The 17,750-nt window shown below is 50.8% G+C and overlaps 1 protein-coding gene across 1 annotated transcript in view; it reads left to right on the top strand.

The window, feature by feature from the left end:
- The window catches only part of ANKRD33B (ankyrin repeat domain 33B), an 84,909-nt gene that overhangs the window by 51,866 nt on the left and 15,293 nt on the right, over nt 1–17,750 (top strand). The window contains 1 exon segment of the mRNA XM_045442002.1: nt 81–210. Within this exon segment, the coding sequence (XP_045297958.1) occupies nt 81–210 (130 nt within the window).

Here is a 17,750-nt window from a genome sequence, read left to right as displayed (position 1 = left end):
GGGATGGTACACACACATGGGGCCTGCAGGGGTGATGCTTGGGCTCTGCCCCTCTGACCCGCTTCCCTCTTCACTTCTAGACCGGCCTTATTGTCGCCTGCTACCACGGCTTTGTGGATACTGTTGTGGTCTTAGCAGAGTGCCCCCACGTTGACGTCAACTGGCAGGACAGCGAGGGGAACACGGCCCTAATCACGGCTGCGCAGGCAGGTAAGACCCAGCTCTTCCCTCCCAGAGCCGAGGCTGGGGAGCAGCTACCCGGTGGTGGGGTTGAGGGCCCTCCCCCCCCCCGCACATGAACCCAGCTCTCGAGATTATTGTAAAGACGGGAATCGATCAGAAATCCGTTCTCCGAGTAAGAGGTGCGAGCAACTGCTGCTCAGTATGCAAACACATCATCGTAGTGCATTCGGGACGATGCAGAGTTTACTTGTGCAGAGCTCAGCGGTGGGCGGACCTCACCCTGACGCCCGAACGTGACGCTGCACCGGCCACCCGGCCTTGTCATCCTTCACCTTAGAGCCTCGCGCCCCACCCGGTGCTTGGAGCTGGGGGCCGGGAGAGGCTGGTGGACTCCTAGCTGAAAGAGACACAAGTGAGAGTTACTGTATCAAATCGGCGTATTTACAAGGTCACCTGACACTTGCCTGCAGCGTGAAGACGAGCCAGGAGCTGCCTGCTGAGGGTGTGTCAGGGCAACGAGGCGGGACTGTTGGGGAGACAGCTCGGCAGGTGTGCGTCCCACGGAGTGTCCTCCGGCCCAAGACGGTCATCGCCGGGAGTGGCACTTCTGCCCACACCGCCAAGTGCCTTGTGGCTGTCCTCTTCTAGCATCATTTGTGGGAGACAGACGCACAGCTGTGCTCATCCCTTCAGAACCACGCGTCATTTGTAACTGTGGCCTTGAGTGGGCTTATCACTCGACCACTTTGAAAACTCTTGGCTTCCGAGAGTAATCTCTTCCGTCAGTCGGGCTGTCAGTGGCAAAGAAGCCGCTTCCCGCTGAGTCGGAAAGCAAAGGCGTTCGCTTATTACAGGAATGTAGGACCCCTCACCGTGTCGCTGGGAGCTGCCGAGTGTCGGACTCGGGGCTGGGAGGCTGGCAGAGATGCCCCAAGCCATGCCGCACATTGATTCTGGAAACACAGCGTCTGCTGCTACCACCGTAGCGAGACCTCTCAGTCCCATATTTTGCATCACGAGCGCCTGGGTCAGAGCCAGCGTGGGTGACTCGGACCCAGGGAGCCCAGGGAGCCCGCAAAGCCAGCATCTGGCAGTTCTGTTCCCCGTAATGTAGCAGGAAGTTGTCTGTACGTGCTGCTTTTCGGTCGAGGTGGGTGAGCGGAGAATTCCCCAAACGTAGGCGCCAGGCTGTGCGAACACCCGTTCGCCTCAGCAGGTTTCAGGGTATGAAGCTTTGCCCTCGTAGAGGCACCCCACGCTTTGTAAAGCCCAGGTCCACAGTGTCCTGAACGGCAAAGGTGTAAGAGGCTATCGTGAGGCATTCAGTGATCGTGGCTCCTTATTTAACCCCTCCCCCTGGCCGGGAACCAGGGATGCCAAAGTCAAGGGCAGTTCTGCCCTCAAGTAATTCTCCAGCTCGGTAGGCATCTGATGGAGCCCTGATGGCAGGTGCACTGGGTGGTGTGGGCGGAATGGGCCTGGGGTTTCAGGATAGGGGTCGTGCAAGAGGGGGGCTTGAACTGAGTGCCAGGGAACTCAGAGGGAGGCCGTGGCAGGCGAGGCATCCAAAGGCGCGGGGCCAGGAGGGAGCCCGGCGCTACTCAGGCACTGTATGTGGCAGTAGGATTGAGTGTGACCAGGAGAGGTGAGGGGTGGTCCCGTGAGGAGATGGGGACCAGATCATTAAGGGTCTAGGTACCAACTCCGTTTGGGTGCCATGAGGCTGGGTGTGTGAAGCCAGGGGCTGACCAATCCTGGGAGTCCAGAAGCAGTTTCAGAGGCAGAGAAGGAGCAAAAAAGCTGCCTGGCGGAAAGTGACGTGTGATGTGGATGGTGGAGGGGAGGTGGCAGCTGGGATGGCCTCTAGCCTCGGGACAGGGGATGACTGATGCAAAGGGGTACACGGAGAGCAGTAGGTGGGGAAGCACCGGCCCCATCTGGTGCGCAGGCCTTTGAGACGTGACACGGGCAAGAGGTCCCCACGGCAGGTGGACGGTCTGGAGCTCCAAACTCCAGTGCTCCCATGGGGGACAGATCGGGGCGTCAGGGGTGGGTGGAGAGTGGGGCCCACGGCACAGACCAGGCGTGAACACTAGGAGAGCGTGCAGTAGGAAGAGATTTCCTTTCTTGCTGATTGGCAAGAACTCTGTGTGTGTTAAGGATCTTGGTTGTGGTTTAATACCCGTGAGACACCTTCTGAATTCTTGCCTTTTCAAAATGTCGCATTGGGACGTCTGGGTGGCTCAGTCAGATAGGCGTCCGACTTCGGCTCAGGTCATGATCTCGTGGTCTGTGGGTTTGAGCCCCACGTGGGGCTCTGTGCTGACAGCTCGGAGCCTGGAGCTGCTTCGGATTCTGTGTCTCCCTCTCTGCTCCTCCCCCGCTCACACTTGTGTGTGCACTCTCTCTCTCTCAAAAATAAACATCAAAAAAAATTTTTCTAATTGAAAAAAGAAAATGCATTTTGTGTCCACGTAAGAGCAACAATGTGTCCTTTGCCCTTTTTTTCCCTCATTGAGTGTTGCAGGGGAATCAGTGGGAGTCCAGCCTGTGTTTGTGTCTTTGTTGATAACCTGGGTGTTGCTGAGACTTGGAAATATCTCCCGTCTCATCCTTGACATTGAAAACACCCCCTCCCCAACTATCCTACATCTCAGCTCCTCTGTGTGCTTGTTTTGACTTGTATTAGGTATATTTTCACTGCAGGAAACACTTTTCTGTTAATCGCTTTGAAACACTACCCGCCTTTTGTTCTTTCTTCCGGAGATTCCCTCTTAAGGGGAGAATAAGTCACCTGGTCCTGCCGTCACGGCTTTCTCTCCCTTTTTTTTTTCTTTTCCCTACCCTTTTAAGCACTGGGTAAATTCTGCATATTACTTCAGTAGTTTATTTTCTGCCATTCACTGGGTTACATTTACTTTATTCGTCTTGAACATGTGTAGGGTCAGTCTGTTCAGCCGTCTGTAACAAAAGTCCCAGAAACTGGGGGTGCGGATTAAACAACAGAAGTTTGTTTCTCCGAGTTCTGGAGGCTGGGAATCCAGGATCAAGATGTCAGGGGATTTGGTTCCTGGTAAGGACTCTCTTCCTGGCTTCTTGTACATGGTGCCTCCCTGCTGTGTCCTCACTCCGTGGAGAGAGAGCGTGAGGTCTCTGGTGTCTCCTCCTATTTATTTACTTGTTTGTTTGTTTACTTATTTTGAGAGAGAGAGAAAGCAAGTGAGCAGGGGAGAGAGGCAGAGGGAGAGAGAGAATCCTATGCAGGCTTTGTGCTCAGCACAGAGCTCGACTCGGGGCTTGATCCCATGACCCTGAGATCATGACCTGAGCCCAAATCAAGAGTCGGACACTCAACTGACTGAGCCAGCCAGCCGCCCCGTGGCGTCTCCTCTTACAAGGACACCTGTCCAATTGGATCAGGGCTCCCCTGTGACCACATGGAACTTTAATTATTTCCACAATGGCCCTATCTCCAAATGTAGTCACACTGGGTCTTGGGGTTTCAACATATGAATTGTGGGGGGGGGGGCATGAACATTCATTCTGTAACACCCATCCTTATGCAGGACCATGCTTTTCCTGAATTGATGTATTTTAAGTCGAAGATGACGTAGGCCCTCTCAGGGTTAGAGAGAGGCCCAGCAAAGGGGGGGCCGCTGAACCTAGGCTCAGGGCCCATGGCCCTGCGGTACAGGCGGAGGAATCGGGGGCTACACGCAGCCCTGGTTCGTCCCTGTGGTTTCACTTCCAGGCTGCGCGTGGTGGGGCAGCAGCCTGTGTTATGAGGACGAGCCCCCACCGTCGCGTGCTTGCTCTGCGCTGGGACCACCAGGGACTTCCTGTCCAGCCTCGTGTGCTGGGTGGGTCTTGGTGCCCCCCCCTGCCGCCCACCTTTCTTTCTGGCCCCACCCTTCTTGTTTGGGCCGCTGCTGACTTTCCCAAGGTCTTGATGGGCTGCTTGGGGCCTCCCCTGCGTCCCACATCCGTCTCCACCTCCAGCGGTCCCTTTATGGTTCCCCGAAGCTCTGCTGCCTTCTCTCTACTCCTTTGGTCACCCGTGGGAGGCAGGGAAGGGGACGAGACTCGTGTGTTCATGGTCCCCCACTCTGACCTCAAGAGAGCTGGGGGTCCCCGCTGGAGCCTCTCCTCGGCTTGGGTCAGGTTGCGGTGTGGTTACATCACTAGGGATGATCCAAGCGTGGCCGGGGTGTATTTAGTTACTTGGGCACCACGGGTAGACGAGTAGTGGGCAGGTGCCCGGGCCGTGGCCCGGACTGGCTGGTCCAGCAGGATGGCTGTCCTGGGCGTTTTCTCCGCCTGGCACCGGGGGTGTGCCACTCAGTTGAGTATAAAATAGAACACACAGTGTTTGGAAGAAAACCACATAAGCAGCTAAAGGTCAACACAGAAAGCCAGCAGAGTTCAGGGTGAAAATCTCCTAGCTCCTCCCTCGCTCCCAGGGCTCCAGCTCTGTTGTCTGGAGGTAGCCGTGGTTAATTTGGCTTTTCTTCTATCTTCTTAAACAATAGGTATATCATTATAATCTATTTTCTTTTCTTGTTTTTTTTTTTTTAATGTTTATTTGGTTGGAGAGAGAGAGTGAGAGAGAGAGAGAAAATGAGCAGGGGAGGGGCAGAGAGGGAGAGAGAGGATCTCAAGCAGTCTCGGAGCTGTTGGCACAGAGCCTGACACGGGGGCTTGATCTCCTGGTCCGTGAAATCATGACCTGAGCCAAAATCAAGAGTTGGACGCTCAGCTGAGCCACCCAGGGGCCCCGCTTTCCTTGTTTTTAAGTTTTCTCTTTCTGCTGGTGTCCGTGATCCTTAACTTGCTTACTGAGTTGCTCAAGCTGGGAATGAGGCCACTTCTCCGGCCCCACCCTCTTCTCCAGCTGGCTCCCCCTCCCTGTTCCTGGGCTCTGATGCCTGGGACATCCGCCCCAAGCCTGCTTTAGAACTGACTAGTTTGGGGGGTGCTGGGAGGGGCGGGGTTTTTTTTTGCCACCTTAAAAAATCTGACTGAAAAGCATTTCCTTGTTTGTCTTAATTGCCTCAAAGGAGGAAGTGATTTGTCCCTAATTTGTTTCTGAAGGTGGTGACAGGACTCCCAGGGGTTGCCCCTCTCCCTGTGAACATTGGGACCTTACAACACAGCCTGGTTCTCACCACCAGCCTGGGGTGGGTAATCTGTGTTTTGATGCAGGTTTGGTTAAAACAAGGATTGCCTAGCTCTGCCCCCAGAGTTTCAGATTGAAAAAGTCTGGGGAGGGGCCTGAGAATGTGCATCTCACTAAGTTCCCAGCCCATGCTGCTGCTGCTGCTGCTGCTGGTCTGGGGATCCCACGGGGAGAAGGGCAGAGAGAGGGAGACACAGAATCTGAAGCACGCTCTGGCCTCTGAGCTATCACCACAAAATCCGATGCGAGGCTCGAACCCCCAAACCGCGAGATCATGACCCAGATGCTTAACTGACTGAGCCACCCAGGCGCCCCGGGGAGTTGAGGTCGTGGAGGCTGTCATAGCTTGCAGTGACTGGGGACGTCTCTCGGTGGGCATTCAAGGCTGGTGAGATGTCAGAGGGACGCAGAGGCGTCATTAAAGCGAGAATAAAGGAAAGCAGCGGAGAATCTGTTCGTGCCTTTCCCCGCTGTTTTAGGAAAGCGGCTATTTGAGCTTTCAGCTGAGACATGGTCGTGTCCCATTTTACCCCAATTGCATAACCAGTTTTAGTTACTTGGTGAGTTCTTAATTCCAAAAGATGCCTAGTGACACGTGCTTACAGTAGAAAATCACCACGGAAGTATTCTTTTTTTTTTTTTTTTTCTTAAAAAGGTCGTGTTCCCCTCTCTCACATTCTCTGTCTCACAAATCGACCAGCCGCCTACACTTCCAGACCTCAGCGTCTCCCTTTCAGACCCACACGTGTGTGCGTGTGCGTTTTATTTACGTGCGTAGGATAATTCCATAGAGACGTTGGCTTTAGTTTTTTCCACTTCGTAGATCAGGAGATCTCTTCACATCGACCCGTGGACGCAAGACTTACCTTGTTCTCATTGCAGCACGCTCCTGAGTACGATTGTGCGTCTACGGCCGTGTCCCCCGTGTCCAGTAACTGTGAGGCAGTTCAGGAGACTGTAACTCACCCATTCTCTAGCAGATCCGCTCTTAAAACAAATATTTATTGGGGCGCCTGGGTGGCGCAGTCGGTTAAGCGTCCGACTTCAGCCAGGTCATGATCTCGCGGTCCGTGAGTTCGAGCCCCGCGTCGGGCTCTGGGCTGATGGCTCAGAGCCTGGAGCCTGTTTCCGATTCTGTGTCTCCCTCTCTCTCTGCCCCTCCCCCGTTCATGCTCTGTCTCTCTCTGTCCCAAAAATAAATAAACGTTGAAAAAAAAAAAAACCAAATATTTATTTAGCAATTACTTGACATCCAAGGGCTACCCACAGTGAGCCAAAGCACGCAGAATCCAGCCTCCCAAACTTTGAGTGTAGTGCACGTGGGGATCTCAATTACAGACAGTGCTGTAGTGAAGTCGTTTGTGTCTGGGGGCGCATTTAAACAATATATACATATATATATATTTTAATGTTTATTTTTGAGAGAGAGAGCATGAGCAGGGGAGGGGCAGGGAGAGGGAGGGGGACAGAGGATCTGAAGCAGGCTCTGTGCTGACGGCCGCAAGCCCGATGCGGGGCTTGAACTCTGGAACGGTGAGATCACGACCTGAGCTGAAGTCAGATGCTAAACCGGTGAAGCCACCCAGGCGGCCCTGGGGGTGCATTTCTGGAGAGGGTGTATTGGGCAACAGATGTTGTCAGATGGCTGCAGGGAGGAATTGTAAGGGGACTATCTGCAGGGGCGGGGCCCCGGGAGAGTGACCCGGGCAGAGGCCTGCCCCTCAGTTCATTCACCTGACACTGCGAAGGGGAAGCTGGCAGTCTGTGGGGTGGGAGGGGGGTGGGAGGCAGGGGTGAGTACCCCCGTCTCTCCTTCTGCCGCAGCCCCTGCTGAGCCACACCAGAGACCTCAGGGCTGAGAATGGGCAGGTGCCCTTTCTGGAGGCCAGCCTCTGCGCCCGAAAGCAGGGGCAGAGAAGGAAGGGGAAGAAATGCGCGGGTAGATTCTTAGAACTCAACTGCTCGGTCAAAGGACACGCACATTTCCGTAGCTGCTGCCCAGGGGCCTTTAGAAAAAAACTGCAACAATTTATACTTTCCACCGAGTTCCCAAGGGCATTCTTGCCAACCCTGGGAAAGATCAATCTTTAGTGTTTGCCAGTCCCTGAATTATGGTTTGCACTTGTGTTTGCCTGATTCTCACGGCAGCCCAGGATCTGCTATGATGTTTCTGGGCGCAGTTGACCGAGCACCCAGTGAAACAGGGCTTCGATGACGAAGAAGCTGCCTTCTCTTGCAAGACGATGTTTCTGAAGGCCACGGTGATGCGGTTGCTTCATTGAGCAGCTCCGAGAGGCCAGGATCGGGGAGCCAGCTTCTCAGAAGTGCTGTTGACCTTTCCCTCATGCTGCCAAGACTAACACAGGGAGACTTTGGGAGGGGGGAGCAAATCCCTGTCTGTGTCCTATTCTCTAGGGCAGGAAAACATTTCCAGATGCCTCCAACAGAGTTTTGTTTACATCTCACTGCCAGGGTTGTGTTACATGCCCCGTGCCAAAGCAAGTCACTGGCAAGGGTGACAGAATGACCCCAGATGACTTGGTCTGGTCAACGTTGGCCCCAGCAGGATCCGTGTGGTTAAGGAAAACTTTAAAGCAACCAAATGCTTATATTATTTGATATCACAACTGAACTGAATGTCGGGGGTCTTGGCTTTCTACCGCACTCACTCAGCATTCATGCGTATAAATTAAGACGCAATTACCTTTGATCTGCCTGTCGAATGGTTCTCTAAGAAGTCTAACCTCTTCAGATACTTAATGCATAATAAAAATCCCACTGAATCTGTGTTAGGCCTTTACAATGGAGAGAGTGTATGAAAATAAATCCTCAAATAATCCCTAAATCTCATTTAGCCAGCAATTTCAACCTCTATCCCGCCCCAACAACAACAAAAAAATGCGAAGTGAGGTAACCAAAGAAATGAGTTAGTCTCAGGAATGGAGTTGGGCATTTCCTTTCTCCGTTTCTCGTTCCTCTTTGACAGGAGTGTGACAACGTGAGGAAGTAGCAGGCGTCTTTTTGAGCTGGCGACACTATAGAGTTGGTTGGGTCTAAGTAACCTCTGGCGTCCTTGAAACTCGTTATTCCTTGAACCCGTTTTTACAGTTCTGAAGGAAATGCACTGAGAGCTGGCCCGACATTCTGTATGCCGCTTACTGCAGAGGACAGGGTGGCAGTGAGGACTGGGGCTGGGGGTGTGTGGGGGGGATGCTCAGGCTGCCCGTGCAAGGCCTGGCTCATGAACCGGATCTGGGGAGGGCCCCTTTCAGAGGAGAATGCATGACTCGGCTCGAAACCGGGAATAAATGCCTCTTCAGTTTATTTATTCTGTTATCACCTCCCACAGTCATGATTTTAGTCTGACTTCATTCTGATTTTTCTTTTTAGTTTTTTGAAGTGTTTTCCTTTTTCTTGGTTTCTGTGTGTTTTGATTAAGAAAGTAGAGGTTGGCAGGTTTCTGGGTTTTCCTAGCATTGCCCTGCCTTTTCCTGTAAACTCCCGTTTCCTGAGCCCTTCTCTCTGGCCACTGCAATGCCTCTCCAGGCAACAGCTCACCCTGCTGTTCATTCAGACACCTGCCTGCCCCGCAGACTGAGAGGAAGCCCGTCAATGACTTTCTCACACTCCCTTCTCGGTATCTCCCCACCCCCCACCCCACTTGGGGAGCATCTATTTGCGCTTGTAGCTGTGGTTGGATGTGACATTTCCAAAGTCAGCAGTTCCCTCTACTGGCCTGATTTGGAAATTTGGAAAAGTACATTTCAAGTACCTGGAGTCAAACTAGTCAAATCTTTGGACAACTCAAACCCTGTAACATTTTCCCATTTTTAGAGGAGCACGGGTTTATTGTCTGTTTCCTTCCCTCGAATAAAGGAGTAAACAAGACTCTTAGCCCAAAACTGGTATTCAATAAAATGTTGAGTTAATCAGCAATTAATACTTGTGATGTCCATGTAATTCTTACACAATGTAATTCCATGTCCTTATAATTCTTTTTTTTTTTTTTTTTAAGTTTATTTATTTTTGGGACAGAGAGAGACAGAGCATGAACGGGGGAGGGGCAGAGAGAGAGGGAGACACAGAATCGGAAACAGGCTCCAGGCTCTGAGCCATCAGCCCAGAGCCCGACGCGGGGCTCGAACTCACGGACCGCGAGATCGTGACCTGGCTGAAGTTGGACGCTTAACCGACTGCGCCACCCAGGCGCCCCAATGTCCTTATAATTCTTATGTGGGTTACAGCTTGGTGATTAACTTTTTTGATAAGTGAATTTTTGCCAAGAGAGAGATAGTAATCCTTGAGCCATATCACTTTCCAGATATATATTTATTTTGCTGTCAGTTGGAAGTTTTGGATGTATGAGCACGGTCATGAGGGTTGTAGTGGTGGTGGGAATCCACAGCCACATGGAAATGTGGGTCCGGGATACAAGGATGGTTCATGTGCCTAATTCAGGCTTGGAGGACCAGCAAAGAGCTTCCATTGGAAGAGATGGCTTATCAAGTAGCTGGGTAACAGAAGAAAAACAAGTTTATAAACATGTATATTTCATGTACATACAGGAGATAACCAGGGAAAAATGAGTAACTCAAAGAGGTGACTTAGAACTCCAGCTTCTGTGGGATCTTGAGCAAAGAACAAATATGCGGAAAAATAACAGGACAAAACAAAGTAGTTTTAGGCTTCCAGGGATGGTCCTCTGTGGGAAGGTAAACTAATGGTAGCTAAAGACTAGAAAGTTTGTCATGTAGATTTCTCTGGGGCCTCTCCAAGCTGATAGGATCTGTAGCTGCCTCAGCAATTAACTTTTCTCTTCCTGGTACCAAGAGAAGGAGGGACTCTTTTGGAAATTTGTGTCCTGCTTTTAAGCAAATGGGAGAGGGCAGGGAGCTTTCCTTGTGTCTGCCTTCAGTTTAAAATAATATATGTCAAAGTAGCATAATTTGGGGTGGCATCTTCTGCTACCTTTTAGGGAGCAGGGCCAGATTAAAAGGAGCTAGGTGTTTATTGTATTTGTTTTTAAAGTTTTTGTTTATTTATTTTGAGAGAGAAAGGGCGAGCAAGGGAGGGGCAGAGAGAGAGGGAGAGAGAGAGAGAATCCCAAGCAGTCCCCGCACTGTCAGCACAGAGCCTGGTGCAGGTGAACTCACAGAACCCTGAGATCATGACCTGAGCTGAACTCAAGAGTCAGATGCTTAACCAGCTGAGCCACCCAGGTGCCCCAAAAGGAGCTAGCTTTCTAAAGAGTTGTGAAGTAGTAGAGACCATTAAGCGTTTTGAGTAGTAGTTTTCCTGATCAGAACAATTTCTTCTTGGAGTTATCATATTGGTAATGTGGAGAATTGATGAGAAGGCAGAAATGGAACTAAGGAGGACAGTTAGGAGATGGGCTGTAGCCCTTGGGGATGTGATGGTCCAGATCAGGGAGTACTTATGGGGATGGGGAGACAAGAATAAACTTGCAAGATATTTTAAGAGATGGGGTTGGCAGAATTGCATGATACTTTGGATGGGGGAAAAAGTGAGGGAGGGCTGAAGACGAAGCCCAGATTTCTGGCTTGGACACCTAGGTGATTGGTGATGTTCATCACTGAATAAGGAATGTGAGAGAGAGGAACAGGTTTCGAAGAAACCTGTTTTGGGTTTGATTTGTTTGTGGGACACTCAAGATGAAATATCCATTAGACAGATATTTAACTAAGAAAGTCACGAAGAGAGACAGAGCTAGAGATAAGCAGTCTGGGAGTTCTAGAGTGATATCTGGATCCAGGAGAATGGATAGGTCGTCGAGGAAGAGTGTATGGATAAGAGGAGGGCTTAGTCTTGCATCTGAGGCACAACAGCATTTCAGGAAGAAGAGAACAGAGACTGTCATAAAGGAAATTGAGGAGTGGCTGGAGAGATAGGAGGAAAATCAGAAGGGTGAACTATCAGGATATCCATGGAAAAAGAGTGTTTCGAAAGAGTGGAACAAGACAAGGGGTAAACTATGAAGACGTCAAGGAAGAGGAAAACTGACTGATAGCCATTGGGTTCCCCTACAACATGGTCATTGGGGACTGATGGAAAGTACTTTCAGGAGGATTTGGGGAGTGTAAGTAGCAAGAGTGAGAGTGGATGACTCAGGAAGTTGAACTTAGATGACTGAGGGTCGGGGCTGGAATGGGGAGACAGGTTTACAGGATTATTACTGGTCATTGCAATGGACTGGATGTTTGTGTTCCTTCCAAACTTGTGTTAAATCCTGACCCCCAAGATGATGGTATTATGAGGTGGGCTTTTGGGAGATGATGAGGTCATGATGGTGGAGCCCTCATGAATAGCATTAGTGTTTTTAGAAAAGAGACTCCAGAAAGTTCCCTCCCCCATTCTGCCATGTGGGGACACAACAAGAAGACAGCTGTCTATGAACCAAGAATCCGTTCTTACCAGAGACCGAATCTGCTGGTATCTTGATCTTGGACTCCTAGACAATAGAACTGTGAACTATAAATATTTGTTGTTTGAGCCACCCATTCTATGGCAGTTTGTTACAGCAGCCTGAATGGACTAAGACATTCATATGTATGTATGAAATTTTTTTAAGATGGGAGACCCGTTCACATGAACATCCAGTTAGCTATTGCTGCGTAACAAGCAACCCCAAACTCTAGTTTAAGATATATTTGTTGTTCATGCATCATTGAATGGACTGGGGATCAGATAATCTAGATTACTTTTGCTCACATGTGTGTGAGTGAGCTGGACCCTGTTCTAGAGTGTGCTTGTGTACTCCAGCTATGGCAGGTCTGTTCCATGGACTTCCTGTCCTCTTCCTGGGACCATCAGGCTGGCTTGGGCATGTTTTTCTTATGAAGATAGCTAAGGCACAAGTGCGAGAAGGAGTTTAGCCAAGTAAGTGCGTTTCGAGCTTCTGCTTGCATTATGCCTTTTATTTTATTTTATTTTATTTTATTTTATTATTTATTTATTTTAACATACTTGGATTTTTAAAAATATTTTATTCATTTTTGGGAGACAAAGAAAGAGAGAGAGAGAGAGAGACCATGAGTGGGGAATGGGTAGAGAGAGAGGGAGACACAGACTCTGAAGCAGGCTTCAGGCTCCGCACTGTCAGCACAGAGCCTGACGTGGTGCTCGAACTCACCAGCTGTGAGATCATGACCTGAGCAGAAGTCAGTCACTCAACTGACTGAGCCACCCAGGCGGCCCAGCCAATGTTTTTCTTAATAGAAGAACTGTGAAGTCATGTGACAAAGGACAAAGTGAAACATTTGAGCCATCAGTGCAATCTGATCAGAGTGGATTTGCTAGGAGGGAGAGGTTGAAGAGAGAGGAGGTCATCAGTAGCACAGATATTCCACAGAAGTGGGCAGAGAGTGTTTTTAAAGCACTGGAAGGGGAGGAGAGATTGGCATCTTTAAATAGAAGAGTCACCCTTCTTTTTTCCTAAGGAGGGAAGGACGAGAGACTGCTTGTGGATGTGGGGAAGTTTGTGGGGGTGGTGAGGGAAAGTCGGGGGGTTCCCTTCTTGTGGTTTCTGTTCCCTCTGTGAGGTAGAGGGTGTGTCATCTCCTGAGAGTGGGGTTGGCTGGGAGGTAGGTGGTTTAAGAGTGGGAAAGTTTGTGCTCGCTTTGGCAGCCACGTGCTCAAAGTGGAGCGATACAGAGATCGCCTTGCCTCTGTGCAAGGATGGCATGCGAATTCATGAAGTTCCACGTTAAAAAAAAGAAGAAAGAAAAAAAGCAGTGGGAGAGTTAAAAATTTCCCACATGGGACTTGGGGGATAGTCAGCTGGGAAACAGCATAGGTGGGCTGGGTGGGGGGTCCAGGCGACCTTTTCCATCCATGGGCACCACGGCTGTCACGGATTTCCACCCTCATACACTCACTCAGCAATGATGCTGTTGGCCATCCACATTGGAGCCAGAAACCTGGCGGCAGGGAGATACCAGAACTCAGCTTCAGCTTTTTAGTCTCTGCTCCTGGCTCAGCCAGTCATCAAGGCCTGTCCGGTCAGGTCTTCAGGGGCCCTCAAAGTCAGCCACGCCTCTCCACCCGCCTGCCCTCCCAGGGCTCATTGCCCACCCACCGCCCAGGAAGGCTTGGGCGCAGCGGGGAGAGGATCCACACCCAGCTGCCCACCCAGAATCATTGTCCTGACCTTGTATTCTTGTCGAGTGGCCCCATGCTAGATCCCCCTTTTTGAAAACACACTTTTGATTTTACAACAGTTGGACTCACGGAAGAGCTCCAGAGGTGGTAGAGAGAGTCTCTTATACCCACACCCGGTTCCCCTGTGGTTAGATCTGACATTAGTGACATACGTTTGACACAGTGAATGAACAGTATCGATGCTTTATTAGCACTCACTCACGTCCGTTCTTTACTCGGACTTTATCAGCTTTTCTCCGATGCCCTTCTTCTGTTCCAGGTCCCGTGTGGGGTTCCACGTTGCATTTAGTTGTCATGTGAGGCTTCTCTTGTCTGTGATGGTTTCTCATACTTTCCTTGTTTTTGTGACCTTGACGGTGTGGGGAGTACGGGTCAGGTAGTTTGTAGAGTATCCCTCAGTTTGGGCGTGCCTTATGTTTCCTCGTGGTTAGACTAGGGTTGTAACTTTTGACGGGGAGGACCACGGAGGAAAGTACTGTTCTCGTCACATCTTACCAAAGGTCCTGTTTAAAAAAAAAAAATGCAGTGACAGTTGTTAAAGATGGCGAAAGACTTCATTCAGGTGAAGACTATCTTCATTGAGTGAAAGACTATCTTCATTGAGATAGGTACAGGGACCGCTGCCATGGGATTTTGCAGATGGTGGAGGGGGTTTGGCTCCGCTCCCAGTACAGCATGGGCAAGTGGGAATTTATAGTCAAGGAACAGGGTGAGGGACAGCAGGTGGAAAATCACTCAGAAGAATATCTGGGGAAAAGGGAGTTCTGGCTAAACTGAGGTAACAGGATTCTTGCTGAAGACGGGACAGGGTGATCTGTCATTCCCGGGGCAGGGGGGCGGTATGGAGGGTGAGGACCGTGATCAGATATGGAGGGTGGGGTGCTGGTCAAACTGAACGGAGTTCTTGCTAAAACTAGATTTTCTAAGGAAATGCACAGAGGGGCCAGGGAGAGGGTTCAGGAGCCCAACCGAAGTTTGGTCAAGCACAGAATCTTTGTCAGTACAGCTGTCAACATGACTTACCACCATGGATGTTCACCTTGGTCACCTGGCTGAGGCTGTTCTGTTTGTCAAGTGTCTCAGCTGTCCCCTCCCTGCTCACCATAGTCTCCTTGAAAGGAAGTCGCTCTGCAGAGCTGCGCGTAAGGAGTGGGTTGTTACGTTCCACCGCCTTCAGAGTGTAGACCTGCATGAATTATCTGGAATTTTTCTGCAAGGCACTTTTTTTTACACACACTGTCTGTAATTTTCAAAAACGGTGAGGTCGATATTATCTCCCATTTTCTAGAAGTGGAAACAGAGACTCAGTGAAGTTGGCTCACCTTCCCAACGTCACCCACCTTCTCAGTGGCAGGCTGGGACTTGAACTTGGGTGTTCTCGCAGTCAGCTCTTCTAAGCACTAAGTTCTCTTGTCTACGCTGTTGCTTAATCATACCACTGAAGTTAATTCATCCAGAATTCACTTAGCCCCTGGGTCACTTGTGCCCTTCTCTTAGGCAGGGTAAAGCTCATGGGGGTTGCTTTGGGGGTCTCAATGGAGAGCCCATCTTTTGAAAGGGTTTCATCCAAGGACTTCAGGAACTAAATGTAATCCCAGAAGGTTGGACGGGGCTCAAACTAGATTTCAGTACGGTGCATGTTCTGGTTATGTAAGCAAGGCTGTGTGTGTTTGTCCTCTGTGTCTATCTATCTCTATTACTCCAACTCTTGATTCCAGCTCAGGTCATGATCTCACGCTTTGTGGGATTGCGTCCTGCATTGGACTCTGCCCTGACAGCATACAGCCTGCTTGGGATTCTCTCTCTCCCTCTCTCTCTCTGCCCCTCTCCTGTTTGCTCTAAGATTACATTTCTGGGAGAGCCAAACTGTGATTAAAAACTGTTTGGTGACTGAGGACTTAGCATGGTGATTCCATTTTGGACCTATTGTCTTGTTATTTACAGAAGACAGGTTAATATCTCTATGTCCTTAGAAGCATCTTGTCCACTGTTGATTTCATTGAACAAGACCATCTGTGTTAAAGAGGGATTATTCTGATATCCTGAGAAAGCCAGCGGGGAGGCGGGATGGATTTCCTGGGTCATTGGAAGCTCCGGCCTGGATGTCAGAAGGCGTCAGCCACACGTTGATTTTTCTGAGCTCAACATAACAAGCAGAACAGTTCTGTATAATGGGCTGTTTGCAGTGTGGATTTTCAAATTTTCCTCTCTCCGCCTGTTCAAAGCGTTGAGGATATATTGGTGCAAAGGACATCCTGGTGCAAATCACGACAGACACGCATTTTAGAAGAAATGGCTCTGAACGAATTGCAATTCGTTTCACTTCGACCCTGGCTAAATCTAAGTGACAGGTGCCGCTGAGCGTTCAGCTGGGTGACAAACCTGACTGAGATCAAAGGACCCTCCCGTCCCTGACAGTTTAGAGCAATTAAGCTGCTCTGGGCACCTGGCGGCCGGCATCATACCCTCCCCGGCACCTTTGATGACAACGGAGGGCACAGTGAGTCGAAGCACGAGCTGGTCGGAAACCGTGAGTCACGGCTGGTGTGTGGCACCCGTGTGTTTCTGGCTTGTTCCCGGCAAGGTCGTGCTCTTACTCAGTGTTTCTCTCTCAGAAAGCTTCACGGTTCACCTTTCAGTTTTTGCCATGAGTTCAGGAGATGGGCTGAGGTCTGTGGTAAGCGGCCAGTAATGCTTCTAGAAGAGTCCGCACCCCAACTTTTGTCGAGAGTGGGCAGCCGTGAGGCCTCACCTCCTCTGCCACATCCCAGATCTCACGTAGGGACTGTTCTAGAGTCAGCCAGGGCGGGGAGGGAAGTGGCCTCATGGGTCTGGCATCTCCATGGTGCAGACGCCTCCCTTGGGGGAGGAGGTGATACCTACTTAACCTCAGAGAGCACTGGAGTGTCCACGAGGCCCCATGGCTGCAGCCTGACTGACAGTGGGGGTTCCCCAGGAGCACGTGTGCGCTGGAAAGAATGGGGGGGTTCGGAGAGCCGGAGGCCCAGGAGATGGTGTCCCGCAGGCTCTTGCCGTCTCCAGCGTAGGTAAGCTGAGTCAGCAGGGGCCGGGGTGTAGATGGCAGCTGCGGGGAGGGTCTGCGGGTGCAGGGAAGGGTCTGGGGGTGCAGGGGCCCAGCTGAAGGGGAGGTGGAGAGAAAGCCATCTCCCACCTCCATGCGTTTGGTCCTCAAACTGTGAAATCTGAGCCCCTAGGGCAAGAGTTCTGAACAGGGGGGATTTGTCCAACACCGGGGACATTTGGCAATATTTGGCCACTTCCCCCCCGCCGCCCTCCAACCCTAGCTGACTCTAGGACAGTCGCTGCATGAGATCTGGGATGTGGCAGAGGAGGTGAGGCCTCATGGCTGCCCTCTGTCAACAAAAATTCGGGTGCAGACTCTTCCAGTCTTGGTTGTCATACCTGGGCAGGAGGAGAGATGTGGATGCCCCCGGCATCTAAGGGTGGAGACCAGGGATGCTGCTAACCATCCTACAATGCCCAGGGCAGTCCTACAACAAGAATAATCTGGCTCCAAATGTCACTAGCCCCAAGCTTGGGACCCTGCCCTAGGTGACCGAAGTGGAGGGACGCAGGGTGTCATTTCACACTAGGACTTCAGTATAGCGGCAGGCATCGGGCAGCATGTTTATTTGACCCGAGAATCTCTTAATGTGGCCCTGGTAGCTGTATTTGAGGAGCTCCCCCCTCCATTTTGGTTTTCTGGGGTTGAGCCAGGAGAATCCTGGGAATAATGCGTTTTACCTGGCATTCTCCTTATTCACCCAGATCCAAGAACTTGTGGGCTTTTGATGAACCCCTTTGGGAATGAGCAGAAAATCGGGTCCTTTTTGGAGGTGCAAGGTGATAAAGGGGAGAATCTATATTCTTTTTTTGGGGTGGGAGTGGAAAATCTGTATTCTGAAATGAATGTTCTTACCAGCTTAGGTTATGGCTGGGTCCGGGTAGCAATCTTTCCCAGTTCCCCATCTGCCTGTTCGTGTGTGTGTGAGAGACAGGCAGACGGACAGATAGACAGACACGTCTGAGTGGTAATGGACAGTGACAGCATGAACGGGCGTATCCTATTGGTGTGATGGTGACCTTCTCTTTGGGAGCACTGAGAAATGGCTCTGAGGTTCCTTTTTCGTTCTGCATCTGTTTGCCTTGGCATCTCCTGCTGGGAGCTGACAGCATCTGGAACCTTCCCCCG

The sequence above is a fragment of the Leopardus geoffroyi genome, chromosome A1 (genome assembly GCF_018350155.1).
Source record: "Leopardus geoffroyi isolate Oge1 chromosome A1, O.geoffroyi_Oge1_pat1.0, whole genome shotgun sequence".
NCBI lineage: Eukaryota > Metazoa > Chordata > Mammalia > Carnivora > Felidae > Leopardus > Leopardus geoffroyi.
The sequence above is the reverse complement of the archived record's forward strand: the minus strand, read 5'-3'. Positions and strand labels throughout refer to the sequence as shown.